The following is a 20610-nucleotide window of genomic DNA, read 5'->3' as shown; positions in this document are numbered from 1 at the left end:
TTCAGTCCCTCTTTCTGAAACTATAAACACTGACAGAAATAGGAATGAAATGTTCCTAAAAAGAGGAAATAAAACAAACAGCAATTTAAACTGGTTATGTGTGAAAAAAAGAAAATAAAAATAAACTGGTTATGTGTGTGCTAATTATCAAGTTACCACTAGGGAGATTATAATTTCATTTAAAGTCAAGGGGAAAAACTCTTCAAAGTCAGAATTACTGACATAGCTGAACAAGTTAAACAGTGTCTATGCTACTAGTACATAACTGCCTTCTTTGACTATTTCAAAAGAACTTAAAGAATACAGCTTGCTTTATTTCATAACCAAGAAATATTACTTCTACCCTGAAATTATAACTAAACTGCACTGGATTTGGGAGAACATCAGGTTTTCAACTATGCCCCAATAAAACAGCCCAGTGCAAAGGCAAACCTTTGTTAGACGTTAATAAGTAGCACGCCTAGTCAGCCTGTCTTGCATGTCTGTCTTTTGCTCATGGATGACACTATGCCTTAGCAATTGCTATTGCTGTTCTTAATACTACTTTTCCATATAACCCACATGTGTGTGTTTTAATTTTTAAAATATTTATTGATTTTAGACAGAAAAAGAGAAAGGTATTTTTTGTTCCACTTATTTATGCATTCCTTGGTTGATTCTTATATGTGCCCTGACTGGGGTTTGAACCTACAACCTTGGCCCTTGGGGACGACGCTCTAACCAACTGAGCTACCTGGCCAGGGCAACCCATGCTTTTAACTGCTTCCACATGAAGGAAACCACACAAAAAAAACTACAACTGTAATTTCTGCCCTTAGATTGGCATACCTAAATGAAAACATCATTGTCAGAGAAAGCATGATTATCTTTTAGTTAAATGAATGACAGCCATATCCACCTAAATTACAAAATACAGTCTCTTTTGAAAATACTAACATAGGTAATAAATCTAATCACTACTCTTTCAGAACTCATTATGCAAGTGAAAAGGTAAAATAAAACTTTAATTTAGCTTTTTAAAAAAATATTTATATTGATTTCAGAGAGGAAGGGATAGAAATTTCAATGATAACAGAGAATCATCGATCGGCTGCCACCTGCATGCCCCCTAATGGGTATGGAGCACACAACCTGGGCATGTGACTTGACTGGGAATCAAATTGTGAACTCCTGGTTCTTGGGTTGACACTCAACCACTGAGCCACACTGGCCGGGCTAGCTATTCTTTTTGAAAAGGTAAGCTAGAAGCAAATCATGCATGCTTAAGAACTGAAAAGCTATAGAAAACAATGTATTCATTTATGAAGGTAATTTAAAAATACACAGAAATACAAAATATTAGCTCATTTTCTGGCAGTGTATTAATTTGATTTTCACACAAAAAAGCTTTAAATATAATAGAAAATAAATTATTTTGCAGTTAGTAAACAATTTAAACAAAGTAAATTAGAATAAGATTCCTCAGAGTTTACCCGTTTATCCAGTGTTCTTTCCCTTACAAAGCCAAGTAGCTGATCATTTACTAAGGCAAGGTCTCTTTTGGCAGCTGTTATTATGGTAACAATGACATCATGGCGAATAGCTTCTTCTGGGTCATGTGATCTAACTTTCAAATATTCTATAATAAGAGGAAAAAACTAAAAATAAATGTTGGCTATCATATCTGTCATGAAAGAAGAGACTAATGCTTTAAGCTTTTGTCCACAATGTTTACAATGTTTATAAAATGTGCATAAATTTAAAGCATTTTATTTTTGAGTAGCAATACCCTATGTAAACACAAATAAACTACGCCATAGTATTTACTACTGCACAATCATATCTTATTTATTTATTTTTTAGGGCTGATTTATTTATTTTACAGTATACAAAATAAATCTATTACCAGATTGCAGAAACAAAATAATTAGCCATTTACATGCAATAAACATTAATATTTTAAGAAAAATGATTTTAAATATAGTAATATTATATGCAGTAAACATTAATGTCAAGAAAAAATATATTTTAAATATAATAATTTTACCCAAACTGTACCAACATAGTGTAATATTACAAAACTTTTAGGAAATATTAAAAATCTGCAAGTAACAGGATTACTTCTATTATATTCTAAAATATTTTTTTCCCTGGCTCTATTTTTGTTCATTATGTTTTTCATTAATATTCCACATATGAGTGAGATCATGTGATATTCATCTTTCTCTGACTGGCTTATTTCACTTAGCATAATGCTCTCCAGGTCCATCTATGCTGTTGCAAATGGTGGAAGTTCTTTCTTTTTTACAGCAACGTAGTATTCCATTGTGTAGAAGTACCACAGTTTTCTAATCCACCCATTTGCTGATGGGCACTTAGGATGTTTCTAAATCTTAGCTATTGTAAATTGTGCTGCTATGAACATAGGCACAATCATATCTTAATAAATAATGTATTTTACATCAATTATTCTGTAAAAGTCAAATCACAACACAGTATCAGATTAAACAGATTACAATTTAAGTTACAATACAAATTAAGACTGAAAAAAGGAAAACAGTAAAAAAAGGCTTATTGATAGGTATATATCTGCACATTACACAATATAAAAAACAGAATTAACATTCTATGACCTATAAAAAAATTCCTAAATATTTACAATACAAACAAAATCAAAACAAAATAATGTTACTTCCTCTTTTTTGGTGAACAGCATTTTGATAGAAGCCATTTATTTGCTATTACCAAATAAATAGGTTCAAATGCTCTATGTTCAAATGAATAATGAGAAATTCTAGTCTAGTCCAGAAGGTAACCACTTTCTTAGTTATTAATTGACGTTACTATGTTTAATTTTCACATAGGTATAGTGATTTCATAATATACCACAAAAGCCTACTTCCTCAAACTATGAGGATCACAATATGAAGATTTCAAGTATACTTTTATTATATTAACATGAAATCATTTACTAGTCCAAGGTTGATATAGATCTGAAACAGTGCCTGCCAGAATTAAAATCTAATTCAAAAACTAAAGTTACGGTTAAAGGCCACATCTAAAATAATATAAAGCAGCTACCTTACCTGTGAGATCCTTTGCTAAATCTGGGTGATTCATTAAACAGTGACTGGCAAATTTCACACTTTCTAATCTCACAGGAACATGAATGTCATTAAACCTACATATGAAAAGATTGCTAAATATTAGTTGTAAGGCAAAACAATTATTTTCAAATAAGGTACACATATCTAACATTATGTAAATGCCTATAAACATGAAATTACTGATTAGAAAGTGTGATTATTATGACAGTTAACATGTTGTGAAGGAAGAATATAAAGTAAAACAATTATTTCACAAAAACAATTTGAAAACAATTTGTTTACCATTCTAAAACAAACAAAAAGCAGTCTAAACACATCTCTGAACCCACACTACCAACAACTTTATAGAGCTCAAAATTTAAGTTTAAAATTATTCTATAAAACAAACAACAAAAATAAATATTTGAAACACACAAAATCTACTTGAAAACATTTTTTATGAAGAAAATACCAGGGGGATGTGAGGTAGAAAGGAAATCATGTATGAGGCATATTCAGAAGTTCAAAGATGAATACATGAAATGCATGTGTCATACTGCCTCACAAAGTTTCATATGAATAGGACCAACATTAAAATCCTCTTTTAAAGGTATATCGTAAGAACTCAACACCTATGAAATATCACATGTGAATTCAAAACTGCACAAAAAAAGACTGCATATAAAATAAGGATAAGCTGAATAACTCTCAATTTAAAAATTTTGGGCAGTTTGCAAAACAGCTAGTAATTATAAATAACTAGAGGCCCAGTGCATGATTGAATTATGCACGTGTAGGGTCCCCTACACGCTTTTGCTTTTGATCTTGGGGGAGCTGGGTGCCTGTCTGCTGGTGCACCAGGCCTTTCAGAAGCCTCCGGCGCGGTGGAGGCTTCTGAAAGGCCTGGTGCCTGAGCGGACAGGCACCCAGTTCCCACGCTTTTGCTTTCGATCGTGGGGGAGTTGGGTGCCTGTCCGCTGGTGCACCAGGCCTTTCAGAAGTCTCCGCCCCGCCAGAGGCTTCCGAAAGGCCTGGTGCCTGAGTGGACAGCTTCCCTGCTTTTGATGGTCTGCGGTGGGACGTGAGCTTGCTGCCCCAGAGGCCCCTTCTGTGCCGCAGCACAGCCATGGCGCAGACGCTGAGCTCGAGCCGCTGCTGGTGATGCGAGCTCAGCGTCCTGCTGGCCCAATCGGCTACCCCGACCACCCCGAGTCCTGCCCCCCCGTGCCTCCTGGCCAATCGCGGGCATAGTGAAGGTATTGTCAATTTGCATATTTGTCTATTATTAGGTAGGATGTGATTTTTAAATAGCAGGAAATATTTTTACTTTTTAAGTGATCTCAAAAACAACCAATTAGCCTGGCCAGTGTGGCTCTATGGTTGAGTATGGACCTAGGAACCAGGCAGGAGGAACCAGTTTGATTCCCCTGATTCCCAAAAGGGCACATGAATGGGTTTCCGGCTCAATCGCCGCTAGGGGGAATGCAAGAGGCAGCCAACAGATGATTCTCTCATCACTGATGCTTCTGTCTCCCTCTCCCTCTCCCTTACTCTCTGAAATCAGTAATAAAAACAAAAAAGAGCCAAAACCGGTTTGGCTCGGTGGATGGAGCGTCAGCCTGCAGACTGAAGGGTCCCAGGTTCGATTCTGGTCAAGGGCACATGCCTGGGTTGCACAGGCTCGATCCCCAGTCGAGGGCGTGCAGGAGGCAGCTAATCAATGATTATCTCATCATTGATGTTTCTATCTTTCTCTTCCTCTCACTGCCTCTCTGAAATCAATAAAAATATATTTTAAAAAAGAAAATTATTTTTTAAAAAAGGAAAAAGAAAACTCTTATGGTTCAGTTTTTACAAGTAACACAGGTAAAAAAAGGATTCTTGAACTTTGTTTTGCTATAAATACCGATGTCAATCACAAGGACAGAATCGCTCCTCTACATATCGACAAGTACAGTTGCTTCATTCTTTCTACTCTAATTCTTATATATTCAAGTTTAGTTATTTAAATATTACTTAATACTATTAAGACCTTCAAAATGTAAGTTATCATTATCAGTATCTGAAATTTCTGATTTGTTTGTTATATTTTAATGTTTAACCTAAGACTATTACAAAGAGTATTATATCGAATTTACTTTAAGAAAATTTCTGAGCCCATTTTCTATGAATAGGCTGAATTAAACAATGGTTAATCTCAAATGCTCCACAGAATACTAATAGTTAAAATTGACTTTTTAATCAAATTTTGAAACAAAAAAGTATGTACAGAAATGCAAGGGGGAATTTAATACATTCCATAGATTTTTTTCAATCTTACCATCAAGTTGATAGAACGTAATAATTCTAAGTTCTTGAGAAGAAACATTAAAAACTATTTGAGTGAAGAGGAATATTTTCAATTTCAAAATCAGACAATACCAAATTAGTTCAAAACATACACCATGCACTTAGACATGCTCAGACCTAAAAGATAAGCACTAGTAAATGAATTGCTGGGCTGAAAAATGGCATGAGCATGGCTTCACTTACATGATTTAGCTTTCTTCATAAAAATCTGTCTTCTAATTTGTTCTCCAAGAAAGATAGCAACAAAGATACTAAAGAAACAAACACTTATCAAGTAAAGTTTTGATATATATGTGGTTTTAGTGGATCATATTGACTGGCCTCCAAAACATAAAGAATCCATAGAATTGTATGTTCTCTTACCGTCCAAGAAAACACTGCCAAAGAGGACGATTCTGTGTTGCCAGATCAGAATCTTTAGAACCAAACAATTTAGCTAAAAGTCGAACAACGGCTAATCGCTCTTCTCCATCATTGCTCTAAGGGAAAGGAGAAAATAAAGGAATCCGGCAATTTACTCATTACATCATAGGAAATAAAATGAAACATTCCCCAAAAGCTACAATTTCACATTCTGCTTATAGTGATATGAGAACTTTATAATACATGCTTTCCTTTACTATGCCGATATTGTTTTGATTCTATGATCATATCTGGTTCTTTGCTCTTACTTCAAACCCTCCCAACTGCTAATATATGCCTACTTCACTGCTTGTTTGCAGGCTACACAGGTGTTACAGAAATAAGTTAATCATTCAATTCTAACATTCCCTAAGGCTCCTAGAAAAAATTCTTTGAAAGGAGAAGCTACAAATAATTCCCATCCTAATAAAGACTTTTTACAAGAAATCATTCCTATAATTTGAGCTCCAACATAAACCCATATCAATTAAAGTTTTGATATGTAAAGTTTTAAACAAGGATCGATCCTCTGCTGACTGGAGAATAAGACACAGAAGAATGTCATAACTCAGGGAAACTCATTTTAATAGAAGAATAAGAATGTTAAGAAGACCTTAAACTGAATAGTACAAAAAAGCAAAACTTAAAGTTGTTTATGAAAGGGGCTTCCTATTTTCTTGTCCTGAATCAATATGTTATGAAAATTTTGTTCCAATTTCACTAGTGATGTCATGTCTTAATATAAATTAAGTTATTCTGAAACTATAAGGAGTTTTAAAAAATCAGATAGTTAATGGGAAAATAAAGGCAATGATTAAAAGCAATTGCTAATTTTTTTAAATGTTCAAATACAATGTCTAAAACAATACCAGAAACCCAATAAACAAATATTCATGAGAAAAGACAGTAAGTTAAAAAAGAAAAAGAAGAGGAAACCAAGATAGCGGCATAGGTAAACACCTAAACTACTGCCTCGCACAACAATTTCAAAAATACAACTAAAAGACAAAACAAACACTATCTAGAACAACAGGAAAGCTGGCTGAGTGGAAATTCTACAACTAGAAGGAAAGAGGAAAGCACATGGAGAATCAGAGGAGCTGCAGGCTGAGGTACAGAGACACGTGCGCAGAGGGCTGAGTGCCTGGCTGGCTTTCTCTAGCGGGAAGGAGACAAAAGCTCCTAACTGCGCTGAACCCCAGTTCCAACGGCACTGAACACCAGTTCCGGGCGAGACCCTGGGGACCCAGGCTTATAAGGGGGTAAACTGGACTGTCAGGCGAAACTCAGGGGAGCTGCAAAAGGCAGAGGTCTGGAGGCGTGCGCATGAGTGCACGAAGAGAGGACTGACTACTGAGTGCGCTGCTGGCTTTCTCTAGCAGGAGAGAAACGGAAGCTCCCCACTGCACTGAACTCCAGTTCCGGGCGAGAATCTGGGAATCCAGATTCATTGGGGGAGAAACTGGACTGTCTGTTAGCAGGCGAAACTTGAGGGAGGCTTACTCTTAGAGGTGCTTGCAGAGATTACCAAAGGACACTGAGACCCAGGGGCCTCAAAGGGCAGGGCTGACCAGAAGCCAAGGCTGTCTGCTCAGCCCTGAGACTCTGCCCCATCCAAGCTGAGCACAGAGGCTTTTGCAATTTTGCAAGTCTTGTCTCCTAAGAGTGTATCCAGCACAAAGTTCTCCCGGCATAGACACAGCTGATCCTCAAAGCCAATTGGCCTGGAGGTCAATTCCTCCCAGTGATACCAACAACAATCAAGGCTTAACTACAACAAGGCTGTACACACAGTCCACAAAGGGGTGCACCAAGAGTGTCCACCTCAGGTTACTGGGGAGGCCGAGCCACTGGGACATATAGGACACCTAGCACACAAAGCTACCCTACCAACTCAGGGAAGCAGCAAAAATGCGGAGACAAAGAAATAGATCACAAACGAAAGAAATGGAGGAAAACAAATGACTGGATATAGAGTTCAAAATCACGGTTATAAGGTTTTTCAAGAATTTCCTAGATAAGGCCGATAAATTTAGCGAGACGCTTGAGGATATGAAAAAGGACCAACTAAAAATTAAACATACACTGACTGAAATAAAATATATTATACAGAGACCCAACAGCAGACTAGAGGAATGCAAGAATCAAGTAGAAGATTTGAAATACAAAGAAGCAAAAGACACTCAACCGGGAAAGCAAAAAGCAAAAAGAATAAAAAAATATGAAGATGGTGTAAGGAGCCTCTGGGACAACTTCAAGCGTACCATCATCAGAATAATGGGGGTGCCAGAAGAAGAGAGAGAGCAAGATACTGAAAACCTATTTGAAGAAATAATGACAGAAAACTTCCCCAACCTGGTGAAAGAAATAGACTTACACATACAGGAAGCACACAGAACCCCAAATAAAAGGAATCCAAAGAGGACCACACCAAGACACATCATCATTAAAATGCCAAGAGCAAAAGACAAAGAGAGAATATTAAAAGCAGCAGGAGAAAAACAGTTAGTTACCTACAAGGGAGCATCCATACGACTGTCAGCTGATTTCTCAACAGAAATTATGCAGGCCAGATGGGAGTGACAAGAAATACTCAAAGTGATGAATAGCAAAAACCTACAACCAAGATTACTCTACCCAGCAAACCTATCATTCAGAATTGAAGGTCAGATAAAGAGCTTCACAGATAAGAAAAAGCTAAAGGAGTTCATCAACACCAAACCAGTATTATATGAAATGCTTAAATGTATTCTTTAAGAGGAAGAAGAAGAAAAAGGTAAAGATAAAAGTTATGAACAAATACATATCTATCAACAAGTGAATCTAAAAATCAAGTGAATTAAAAATCTGATGAATAGAATAAACTGGTGAATAGAATCAGGGGCACAGAAAGGGAGTGGACTGAAAATTCTCAGGGGGAAAGGGGTGTAGGGTGAGCGAGAAGAGACTGGACAATAATCGTACACCTATGGATGAGGACAGTTTGGGGGAGGTAAGGGCAGAGGGTGGGGTGGGAACCAGGTGGAGGGGAGCTATGGGGGGGAAAAAGAGGAACAATTGTAATAATCTGAACAATAAAGGTTTATTAAATTAAAAAAAAAGAAAAAGCATGATATATCATCTTTTCCTTATGAGTCTCTTCACTTTCAGGAATATGGATTTTATGGATAAAGTGGGTACATGTATCAAACTTGTAAAAATGAAAATGTTATCAAGCTTTATTGAACACTTATAATCACAAAATGACTTACTTCAGCAAAGTTTTTCTCAAGCAATGTGACAAGCAGATTAGTGCTGCCTTTTAGTAAGTACAATTGACTAGCCAACATGATTTATTTTTTTAAAGAAATCAATCTACCTCTTAAATGTCAAACACTAGAATAAGGGGAAGTCTTATTCTACTTGCAAGTGACTACTTTAGTAGCTTAGTGATTATTTCAAATAATGTTACATTTCATATCTATGTTTTAACTACTGAAATAAAAATACATGAGAACTCTGAATACATCAATATGTGGAACAACAAATTGATATTTCTCTCTCTCCCTTTCCCCCTCTCTAAATCAAATAAAACAATTTTTAAAAATTTAAAAAAAAACCACTGTTCAAAATTTAAATAAATTCCTTGAGTGAAGTTGGAATATAATTTATAGTGATGGTATAATATTTTGATGCAAAAATGATGTATAACTATATTATTAATCTATCCCAAAGTATAAAATTATCTCATTAAGATATTACATAATAGTTTGACTATAAATACATATAATCTTAATAATTAATTAAAACAGTGAACAAATATTAAAGATTTTTGCATCAACAATTTGCCAGTGACTTTCTAAAAAACAAACAAACAAAAAACCCCACACACCTCTCTAAAGGCTGCTCGTAGTTTTCATTTCATTTTATCCTAGCTAGAAAAGGCAACTAACTCTGATTCAGAATAATTCTCCAAAAATTTTCACTCTAACCAAAATAAGGCAATAGTAACTGGGTTTTTGGTGTGTTTTTTAAAAAGATTTTTAAGGAGAGAGGAAGGGAGAGGGGGAGAGGAGGAGAGAGATGTGAGAGCAGAACACTGGCCGTCTGCCTCCTGCACCAGCCCTACTGGGGATGGAGCCTGAAAATTGGGCATGTGCCCTGACCAAGAATCGAACCAGCAACCTTTCAGTGCATGGGACAATATCCAACCAACTGAGCACCACTGGCCACTGCAGTATAGTAACTGTTTTACAGTACTTTTAAATTTGGGAAATAAATGTAAATGTCTGTGTGTATGTGTGATGAAAAAAGTCTTAAATGCAAAATGTGGCAAATTTCATGATAATTACAGCCAAGACTGTTAAGTAGGACAACTCCAGGGTACCCCTGAAATATAAGAGAATAGCACTTTGTGGACCCATGCAGTGGACAGTATATATAGTTGTAAGAAGTAGCCCAGTACAGAGTAAAGTAAAAAATTGTAACCTGTGACCTCTTAACTATTAAAAGTTGTAGCTATATTCAAAGATATAGCTACACTAAAATCACCACAGTAATAGTGGCAACTCAAAAAGGGGCACCCTAATTATATATAGATAGTACCTAAACTACTCTGAATTTCAGTTTCTTCATTCAGGATGAGAAAAGTAAGACTGGTACAGTCTAGGGTTGCAGCCAGGAGCAAATAAGAACACAGGTGATGGCACCTGTTTTAAGACAATAAACAAATATTCCATCATTACTATTATCTAGACATAGAATAGTTCAGTATAAAGTTTAAAAAGACATAAATTTATTTATGAACATAGAAAAACAAAAATCAATGGCTTTGTTTTATATATATGGTACTAAAACAGACTATAACAGAAATAACATTAACTCACTACAGTGTTAATTAAAAAAAGGAATTAGAAAAAAAAAAAAGGAATTAAGAGTAATTGAGGACTGTGGTAAACTGAGTTCTTAATTCATTTAAGAAGGTGTTACTGCTCAGTTTTAGCCATTTTGTTGTCATATAGAACCAATGTTGCCAAATCTCCTGATTTTTTTTATTGTTGCTACTATTACAGATGTTCCTTATAAAAGAAAATGCATACATCTGAACTGTTAAACAAAATTTGACCTTTAAACTTACTTATCCATTCAATGTTAGTAACTAAAGAGAGAAGTCTTTGTTATGAGATTAAAAAAAAAAAATCAAATAGACCAGTGGTCGGCAAACTCATTAGTCAACAGAGCCAAATATCAACAGTACAACGATTGAAATTTATTTTGAGAGCCAAATTTTTTAAACTTAAACTTCTTCTAAAGCCACTTCTTCAAAATAAGACTCGCCCTGGCCGTGGTATTTTGTGGAAGAGCCACAATCAAGGGGCCAAAGAGCTGCATGTGGCTTGCGAGCCGCAGTTTGCTGACCACAGAAATAGGCCTATTTTCAGGCTGGACTCAGCTTGTTAGCAACCTCTGCTTTACATTTAATGAACCTACAAAAGTATGCGCTATGAACAATCACTACAGTTTAGCTTCCCTCAGTTTACATTAAGTCCATACATGGAAATCTGAAAGTTTAGTTTCTAAATCCTTCCCATCATCTATCATGGCAATCTTGTTTATGGATTAAAGGGGCTTGACTTTTCACATTCAGACATTGGGAGAAAGTATTTTAATACTTTATATCTAGAAATAACTTTGCACATAAACATTTTTAGGCTATTAAAATAAACTCTTAATAAACAAGTAAGACCATGTTCTCTATATAACATTTTTCCACAACAAAGTTTCTTAGAAGCCTGTTACCAATGTCCCTTATACTAAACTAGTGTCCCAGTGCACGAATTCGTGCACATTGAAAGAAAATAATTAGAAGAAATATTTTAATATTGCTATTCGCTCCTTCTCTATAATAGAAGTGTCAATCAAATTCACAATCAACAATGACAGATCAAAACACACGCATGCGACTGGTACCAGTGAGAGCTTTGTATGTATCGTGCACACATGAGTCAACTTAGCCTTTTATATCTAATCTAATAATAGACAAATATGCAAATTGACCATACCTCCGACACACCCACAAGCCACGCCCACAAGCCACGCCCACCATCCAATCAGAGCGAGTATGCAAATTAACCCAAACCAAGATGGCTACAGCCACAGAGAGCAAGGTTTCCCAGGTAACAGAGGAAGCCAAGCTTTCTGCCAGCCGTTGCAGGCCTAAGCCTCCACTCAAGCTACAAAGTTTCAATTACAGAAGGTAAACAAATTCAAACAAATGGCGGCAGAATGGAGCTTGAGAGAGCAGGCCAGGGTTGCTGCCGGCAACAGGGGAAGCAAAGCTTTCCACACACCCTGGCCGGGCCCACCCGCTTAAGGCAACAAAGTTTCAATTATAACCTCAACACAAATGGCATCGGGCCTCGGACGGAGCCCCAGGCTTGGCTCTGCTCCAGGCTACAAAGTTTCAATTGTAGAAGGAAAATAAATTCCAGATACCAGGGCCTCTGCTTGCGTTGCCAGGGGGCGTGGCCGGCCTGCAAACCACCACAGGCCCTCACTCAGGCCGCCCCACGCCCCAAGGGTACCCCACCCTGATCAGGGACACCCTTCAGGGCAAACCAGCTGGCCCCCACCCCTGTACCAGGCCTCTATCCTATCTAATAAAAAAGTACTATGAAGATTGATCATCACTGCAACACACAATATAGCTGCCCCCATGTGGTCAAAGATCCTGCCCCAATGTGGACACAAGATGGCCACCACAAGATGGCCAGCAGGAGAGGGCAGTTGGGAGGCACCTGGCCTGCAAGGGAGGGCAGTTGAGAGGGACCAAGCCTGCAAGGGAGGGCAGTTGGAGGTGATCAACCCTGCAGGAGAGGGCAGTTAGGGGTGACCAGGCCGGCAGAGGAGGGAAGTTGGGGGCAAACAGGCTGGCAGCAGAGTGGTTAGGGGGTGATCAGGCTGGCAGGCAGAAGCGGTTAGGGGCAATCAGGAAGGCAGGCAGGCAAGCAGTTGGGAGCCAGCAGTCCTGGATTGTGAGAGGGATGTCTGACTGCCTGTTTAGGCCTGATCCCAGGGATCGGGCCTAAACGGGCAGTCGGACATCCCTTGAGGGGTCCCAGATTGGAGAGGGTACAGGCTGGGCTGAGGGACAACCCCCCTCCATGCACGAATTTCGTGCACCAGGCCTCTAGTATATAAATAAACTTGCTTAATTACACCTGCTTTCTGACTTAGCTAAATTTTTTCCAGTCCAGTGAAGCACCCCAACTTCCAATTCAGGTAAATATCAACACAAAACAGATTATTATTGTAGATCATGCAGGGGGAACAAAGGGTAAAATATTTAACTGCAGCAGTGTTTGACTATATTCTGCGCAGTGAGAAAACCTGAAGTCATTTCTTACTTCTTTTCAGTCGGGTCAAGTTTCTAAACTTTCTAAATCTCCGTTTTCCAGCTAATGAAAAGAAAATATGATTCCACCGAGTTGCCTATCTACCTACTCCAGGACTTCTGTGAGGATCAAATGAGATGAGGCACGGGAAAATGCTTCACAGATATTAGGTTCAAGTGTAAAATGTTTGCACCTGGCTATAAAGCAAGTTGTGTTCCTGGGCTGAAGAAACTGCAAGAAGGCTAGTCGCCAGGGAGAGGAAGCTGGGCGTAGCTACGTGATGCCATAACCCGGTGCCCACAGTTACCATTACTGGGCTGGGCTAGGCTGTGGGCCGCATTTTGCACCATGAGGTACTGGCAGTGTCGGCTGCGATTTGGTGGGGTGTCACGGCCTATGTCCCACTTGGGGGAACCTGAGTGTTGGTTTGTCGGCACCAGATCCATGGTGTCATTTATTATTATTATTTTTTTAATCTTTATTGTTTAAGGTATTACATATGTATCCTTATGCCCCCATTGCCCACCCCCACCCCCGCCACTGTTTATTTTTAAATGGCCATTGCATGTCATGGCAACTCCTGTGTTGAGTGTGTCTGCCCCTGGTGGACAGTGAGCATCATAGCTACTAATCGGATGGACACTTAGCCTTTTATATATATGTAGATAACAAATGCTTGTAATAAAGATAATGTGGACAATTCTTATCTGTTTTAACTGTATAACTGAGCAAAACATTTTTTTAAAAAATATATTCCATTGATCTTTTACGGAGAGGAAGGGAGAGGAATAGAGAGTTAGAAACGTTGATGAGAGAGAAACATCGACCAGCTGCCTCCTGCACATCCCCCACTGGGGACGTGCCCGCAACCAATGTACATGCCCTTGACCAAAATCGAACCTGGGACCTTTCAGTCCGCAGACCGATGCTCTATCCACTGAGCCAAACTGGTTTTGGCTGAGCAAAACATTTTATCTTATGCTTGTTATCTCAAAAATATAAACTGTAATGTTGGTACTAATTATGCTATAGCTTGATTTACATATCAAATATTGTATATAAAAAGCCTTTCAAAAAGTCTAGAACATTAAGCAAACTTAAGGTGTTATATTGTGTAAGCTAGAATAGAAGATCAAGTGTCAAATTTTTCATATTTTTTAAGGAGTTATAAATTTCTTGCTTAGTTATAAAAAAAATACACTCCCAAGTCATATAGTAAAATTTTTGTCCTTGTTCTATACTATGAAAGGGTAAAAGAGTTGTAATCAAGACCCTGTGAGCACTTAATTTGAAATCTTTTGATGCTCTAAAACATATCTAGCCTAGCCATTATGACTCAATGGTTGAGCTTTGACCTATGAACCAGGAGGTCACTGTTCCACCATTCCTTGTCAAGGCACATGATCGGGTTGCGGGCTCTTCCCCAGGAGAGGGTGTGCAGGAGGCAGCCAATTAATGATTCTCTCTCTTCATTGATGTTCCTATCTCTCTCCCTTACTCTTCCTCTCTGAAATCAATAGAAATATTTTAAAAATAAAAAAATCATTTCTAATACTAAATACCATTTAATAACATGTATCATAAGTTTTTGGGATACTCTACATTTCATATCTATTATTTGTGTCACTGTGTTCATCAGGTATTTAACAACTAGTTAAGTTATAATTTTGCAATGTATATTCTTCTATGACCTAGATAAGAGATACTGCTGTATTCAAATGATTCCAAAATATATACCTTAACTAAATATTAAAAGGATAAATTGAACTCATATTTTACAGCTAAAGGAAAACTAATTTATATATAATTTTTCTTAAAGTTTAAAAGGCTTAAAAATTATAGTCAGTCCTACCTTCAGTTTGAATTCAAGCTGTGGCATGACAGATAATAATAAGTGAGGATCTATAGCAAAAAGCTCCTGAATCAGATCAAATACATGTTCTGACAAATCACTTACTGACGATCTTCCAAGCACCAGGACTTGATTGAAAAACTAAAGGAGATATTAAAACAAAAATATCCATTTCATTTAAAAACTTAGATAGGTTTTTTTAATAAACATGGGTTTAAAAAACATAATTAGGCATTATATATACAACTAAAGGGGATGAAACAGAACAGATAATTCAAACAATATGTGATACTACAGTCACCAAAACAGATGAAATTAAATTTTACACATCAAATCATGAATGTTACATGGAAGAGAAAGGTAAAAAAAACCTGATTGTTAGCTTTCTTTCAAGTTAGAATGACATTTGTGGGAATCTTAATTTTCATTTAAACAGAACAACTTAGTCTATGTAATTCATCATAGAACACTTTATAGAGAAATTTCCTAATAGAAGAGAAAAAATTTTGTTTTAATCTTTTTTATTTGAATGTGACCAATTTTTCCATGACTTTAATAATAATGACTATTTAAAGGTAGTGTTAATTTTTTTTAAATACTCAGAGAAAGTCAAATACATTGTGAGTCAGAGGACAAAGAGAAGGAAAAGCTGTGACAGAAAAGCTAACTGATCATTTTAAAAAATGTTAGGAAAAAACAAAGAGAATACAATGTCAAGAGCACAATTAGATGAAACCTCCATTTCCTACCAACATATACACCCTTAGAAAAAAAAGTATTAAATTTAAAAATGCTAAAGAGGCAGTTGTATGCAACTGATACAAGCATATACTTTTCTGTAGTATCATCAAAAGATATTTGTTTTGAAAGGCAACATAATTTTGTTCTAAATGAAGCTGTTTATAGGCTAAATAAACACATGTGAAAGTTTCTAATAAATTAGTACATGGATTAAGAATTACACAATTATGGAATAAAGGCTGAAATACATACATTGGCAATGCAGGCCTCAATAGTCTGGACTGTCCTTTTCAATAGGCCTTTTGCAAGGTCAAAGGACTGTTTATTTAAGTTCTGAAAAAAATACAAATATGCAAAGTTACAAATGATTTGGTGAATTTATTCTAGCACCATTAGAACACTATGGTCTTCAAACATACAAAATATAAAGCAAAAAATACAATGGGCCCTGGCTGGTTTGGTTCAGGTATTAGAGCGTCAGCCTTTGGATTGAAGGGTCCTGGGTTCGATTCTAATCAAGGGCACATGCCTGGGTTGCAGGCTCAATCCCCAGTAGGGGGTGTGCAGGAGGCAGCCGATCAATGATTCTCTCTCATCATTGATGTTTCTCTCTCTCCCTTTCCCTTCCTCTCTGAAATAAATAAAAACATATTTTTTAAAAATGCAATGGAATCCCAGTTAAGATTTTACCCAATATCTGTTAGTCAAGTGGTCTTAAACGCAGAATTTGAAAATAGCACAATTATGAATAAAAAACTAAAATAGTACATTAGTTAGTCATAAACTATATCAAGTTTAGTTTTATTAAACTCAAAATCACAGGCTTTTGGTTTTGTTAACCAACTTAAATTGGCAATTATACCCATGTATCCTAATACACACACACACACACACACACACACACACACACACACACCCCTCTCTAACTCATGATCTCAGTATTTCATTGTCTGATCAACATATGCTATGAGGAAGAGTAGATCTAGAAAGTTTTTCAAGTAAAACTGCCAATAAATTATAATTGTGAAATGCTGAATACTATGTTCACTCTTCAAGATTCCCAATGCACTACAAAATATTAAAGGGTCTAAAAATGACTAGAAAAAAACCACACACTTAATATTTAAAAACTTACTGAAAAGGAAATTCTTGTTTTGGAGAGTACCTATTAACATCTCTATACTCTGAAGTTTTAGACCAAATTGAGATTCATTCAACATCAATTTTCACCTCTCCCAAAAAGAAACTATACCAAGAGCCAGATGGTAAAAATTGTAAGCTTTGTAAACCATATGGCCAATGCTGCAACTATACCACTCTGCTGCTGTAAGGTAAAAGCAGCCAGCCTATCTAATAAAGGAGTAATATGCAAATTAACCATCACTCCATTGCACCCCCAAGCCACGCTCACCAGCCAATCAGGAGCAAGTATGCAAATTAACCCAACCAAGATGGCTACAGCCACAGAAATAGCAGGAGGGAGGCTTGGGTTTCCCCAGTGATGGAGGAAGCCAAGCTTTCTGCACACCCCGCCCGGCCCAGGCCTGCACTCCAGGCTACAAAGTTTCAATTATAGAAGATAAATAAATCCCAACAGAAATGGCTGCTGCCACGGAGCGAGCAGAAGGCTTGGCTCCGAAAAAAAAAAAAAAAAAAAAGAAGGCTTGCTCCGCTCCAGGCTACAAAGTTTCAACTGTAGAAGATAAATAAATCCCAGATACCAGGGCCTCCGCTTGGGTTGCCAGGGGGCGTGGCCGGCTTGCAATCCACCACAGGCCCCTTGCCCAGGCCGCCCCACGCCCCAAGAGAACCCCCACCCTGATCCGGGACACCCATCAGGGCAAACCAGCTGGCCCCCACCCATGCACCAGGCCTCTATCCTATTTAATAAAAGAGTAATATGCAGATTGACCATCCCTCTAACACACAAGATGGCTGCCCCCATGTGGTCAAAGATCCTGCCCCCCATGTGGACACAAGATGGCCACCACAAGATGGCCAGCAGGAAAGGGCAGTTGGGAGGGACCAGGCCTGAAGGGAGGGCAATTGTGGGCAATCAGGCCAGCAGGGGAGGGCCGTTGGGAGGGACCAGGCCTGCAAGGGAGGGCAGTTGGGGGCGATCAAGCCTGCAGGGGAGGGCAGTTAGGGGTGACCAGGACAACAGAGGAGGGAAGTTGGGGGTGACCGGGCCTGCAGGGAAGGGCAGTTGGGGGGGGGGAACCCAGGCCTGCAGGGGAGGGCAGTTGGGGGGGACCAGGCCTGCAGGGGATGGCAGTTAGGGGTGACCAGGCCTGCAGGGGAAGGCAGTTAGGGTCAAACAGGCTGGCAGGGGAGCAGTTAGGCATCAATCAGGCTGGCAGGGGAGTGGTTAGGGGGTGATCATGCTGGCAGACAGAAGCGGGTTAGGGGCAATCAGGAAGGCAGGCAGGCGAGCAGGTGGGAGCCAGCACTCCTGGATTGTGAGTGGGATCCCAGATTGGAGAGGGTGCAGGCTGGGCTGAGGGACACCCTTCCCTCCCCTGTGCACAAATTTTGTGCACCAGGCCTCTAGTAGACAAAATAAAAATAAATGAGCATACTGTGCTCAATAAAACTTTATTTGCACAAACAGGCTGTGAGCCAGACTTTTGACCCTTGCTCCAGGCTTTTATTCTACTGGCAAAAGGATAAGATTAGCTCAAAATTAAGGCAACTTTTGTATTTCTTTAAATAGTATATAATTGCCCTAGATGGTTTGGCTCAGTGGATACAGCATTGGCCTGTGGACTGAAGAAGGGTCCCTGGTTCAATTCCAATCAAGGGCACATGACTGGGTTGCAGGTGGATCCCCAGTAGGGGGCACATGGGAGGCAGCCGATCAATGATTCTCATCATTATTGATGTTTCTATCTCTTTTCCCTTCTCCCTTCCTCTCTCTAAAAATCAATAAAAAATAAAATAAAATAAATGGTATATTTCCTACTCATAAAAATACTAACTAGAATATAAACACCAAATACATTATTTCTCTCAAAGTTTTTCCTCTCTTATTTTGCCTAACATACTCAAAAATTTGACCAATTACAGATTCATTTAAATTAATAAAATGCAAATGGTATTTAGAGAATCAGAGAGTCAAGAGAGAAAGAATTTATAATGAATTACATCTAACATCTGATTATAGTTAAGTGAACCATTAGAGAAAAAAGTAGGAGGATAAATATCATTAGTAGGGTAGGCCTAAGGATAGCCCAGTGGTGGAGCTTGTGGGGACAAATTCTTCAATTCCTTAGGAGGACCTAACAGAGAGAAACCAAAAAAGGAAACAGGGAGGAATACACAGCTGTGAATCATCCTTTCTCCTTAACATTATCTACAGTTAATGTTAATAACTAATGTTAAGCCGGACTGGTGTGGCTCAGTGGTCGAGCATCAACCTATAAACCAGGTCACAGTTTGATTCTGTCAAGGGCACATGCCTGGGTTGTGGGCTGGATCCCCAGTGTGGGACATGGAGGAGGCAGCAGATCAATGATTATCTATCATCATCATCATCATCATGTTCGCTTGTTTGTTCATTTATTTATTTTTGTTAATCCTTGCCTGAGGATGTTTCCACTGATTTTTAGGGAGAGTGGAAGAGAGAGGGAGACAAAGAGAAAAATCGATGTGAGAGAAACACATCGATTGGTTACCTCCTGCACAAGCTCTGACCAGGGTCTAAGCCAGGAGGAGCCTGCAATCAAGGTATGTGCCCTTGACTGGAATCGAACCTGGGACCCTTTGGTTCGCAGGCTGACACTCTATCCACTGAGGCAAACTGGCCAGGGCTCATCATTGATGTTTCTATCTTTCTCTCCTCCCTTCCTCTCTGAAAGCAATAAAATATATTAAAAACAACAACTACTACTACTACAACAAAAAACACAACCCCCCTACTAATGTTAATTAATAACAATGATTAACATTATCCATAGTTCCTGCTTCTGCCGAAATCTTTTTCTGCTAGTGCCTAAGAAAACTGTAGGGTATGGGTTCTAAGAAAAAATACAAATTCCTATGCTCCACACCTACGTTACAAAGGAGAAAATACATTTTCTTTCTTAAAAAACAACAACAAACTAACCAAGACAGTACTCTAACCCCTTATAATTCCCAGATTAGATCTGAGTAGTGAATTTGAAAGATTTTTTAATTTTCCAGAAAATAGGTAGCACTTAACTGAGTGAAAATATATGTTAATCAATGTATCTTCTAAAAACAATAATAGCTCCAAGACTGATGTGTGTCACTCAATTTTATTTGGGCTAGATAATGATAGTAGGGATAATTACGTGGGATGGCAAATGGAGAAAATAATTGTTTTATGTTTAGTACTACCTTTAAATATTAACTTTTAATATTTTCATATATACAGACCTTATGTGCAGGAATGAGGTTAATAAGAATGGAGTCCAATAATTCTTGAGTAACTCCATCACCTTCCATGATGATAGAACTCATCAAGTCTAGCATATGCATTTGTACCTTCTTATTGTGGCTATTGCTAAAAAAGAGGAAGAAACAGAAGATAAAAAAAATCCAGGCATACAAAAAGAAAATTAAAACTTCCCAACTTAAAACAACTGTGTCAGATATATAAGAATTTTCGGTTGAAGGAACCATGCCAATATTGGCAAAGGAATTTTGGCTGCTCTATATACTTTTTCCTTCTGTTGACTATTATAATAGCCCTAAGTTATTGTAAAGCATTTTATAGAAACAAAGAACTTTAAAATGAATTAAGTCCTTACACAATTAGGATTCAAACAATGAGTTAAATTCATAAAACAAAAATGTCAACTTGAAA

The 20610-nt window shown here is 37.9% G+C and overlaps 1 protein-coding gene across 3 annotated transcripts in view; it reads right to left on the bottom strand.

The window, feature by feature from the left end:
* The window catches only part of PDS5A (PDS5 cohesin associated factor A), a 101360-nt gene that overhangs the window by 47488 nt on the left and 33262 nt on the right, over positions 1–20610 (bottom strand). For all 3 annotated transcript variants that reach the window (XM_054729414.1, XM_054729410.1, XM_054729421.1), the window contains exons 6-11: positions 20181–20307; positions 16035–16115; positions 15042–15182; positions 5778–5893; positions 3066–3160; positions 1473–1618 (exon numbers count right to left, since the gene is read on the bottom strand). In XM_054729414.1, coding sequence (XP_054585389.1) covers positions 1473–1618; positions 3066–3160; positions 5778–5893; positions 15042–15182; positions 16035–16115; positions 20181–20307 — 706 coding nt within the window. The remainder of the gene's footprint in view (positions 1–1472; positions 1619–3065; positions 3161–5777; positions 5894–15041; positions 15183–16034; positions 16116–20180; positions 20308–20610) is intronic.

The sequence above is a fragment of the Eptesicus fuscus genome, chromosome 2, assembly GCF_027574615.1.
Source record: "Eptesicus fuscus isolate TK198812 chromosome 2, DD_ASM_mEF_20220401, whole genome shotgun sequence".
Taxonomy (NCBI): Eukaryota; Metazoa; Chordata; class Mammalia; order Chiroptera; family Vespertilionidae; genus Eptesicus; species Eptesicus fuscus.
The sequence above is the reverse complement of the archived record's forward strand: the minus strand, read 5'-3'. Positions and strand labels throughout refer to the sequence as shown.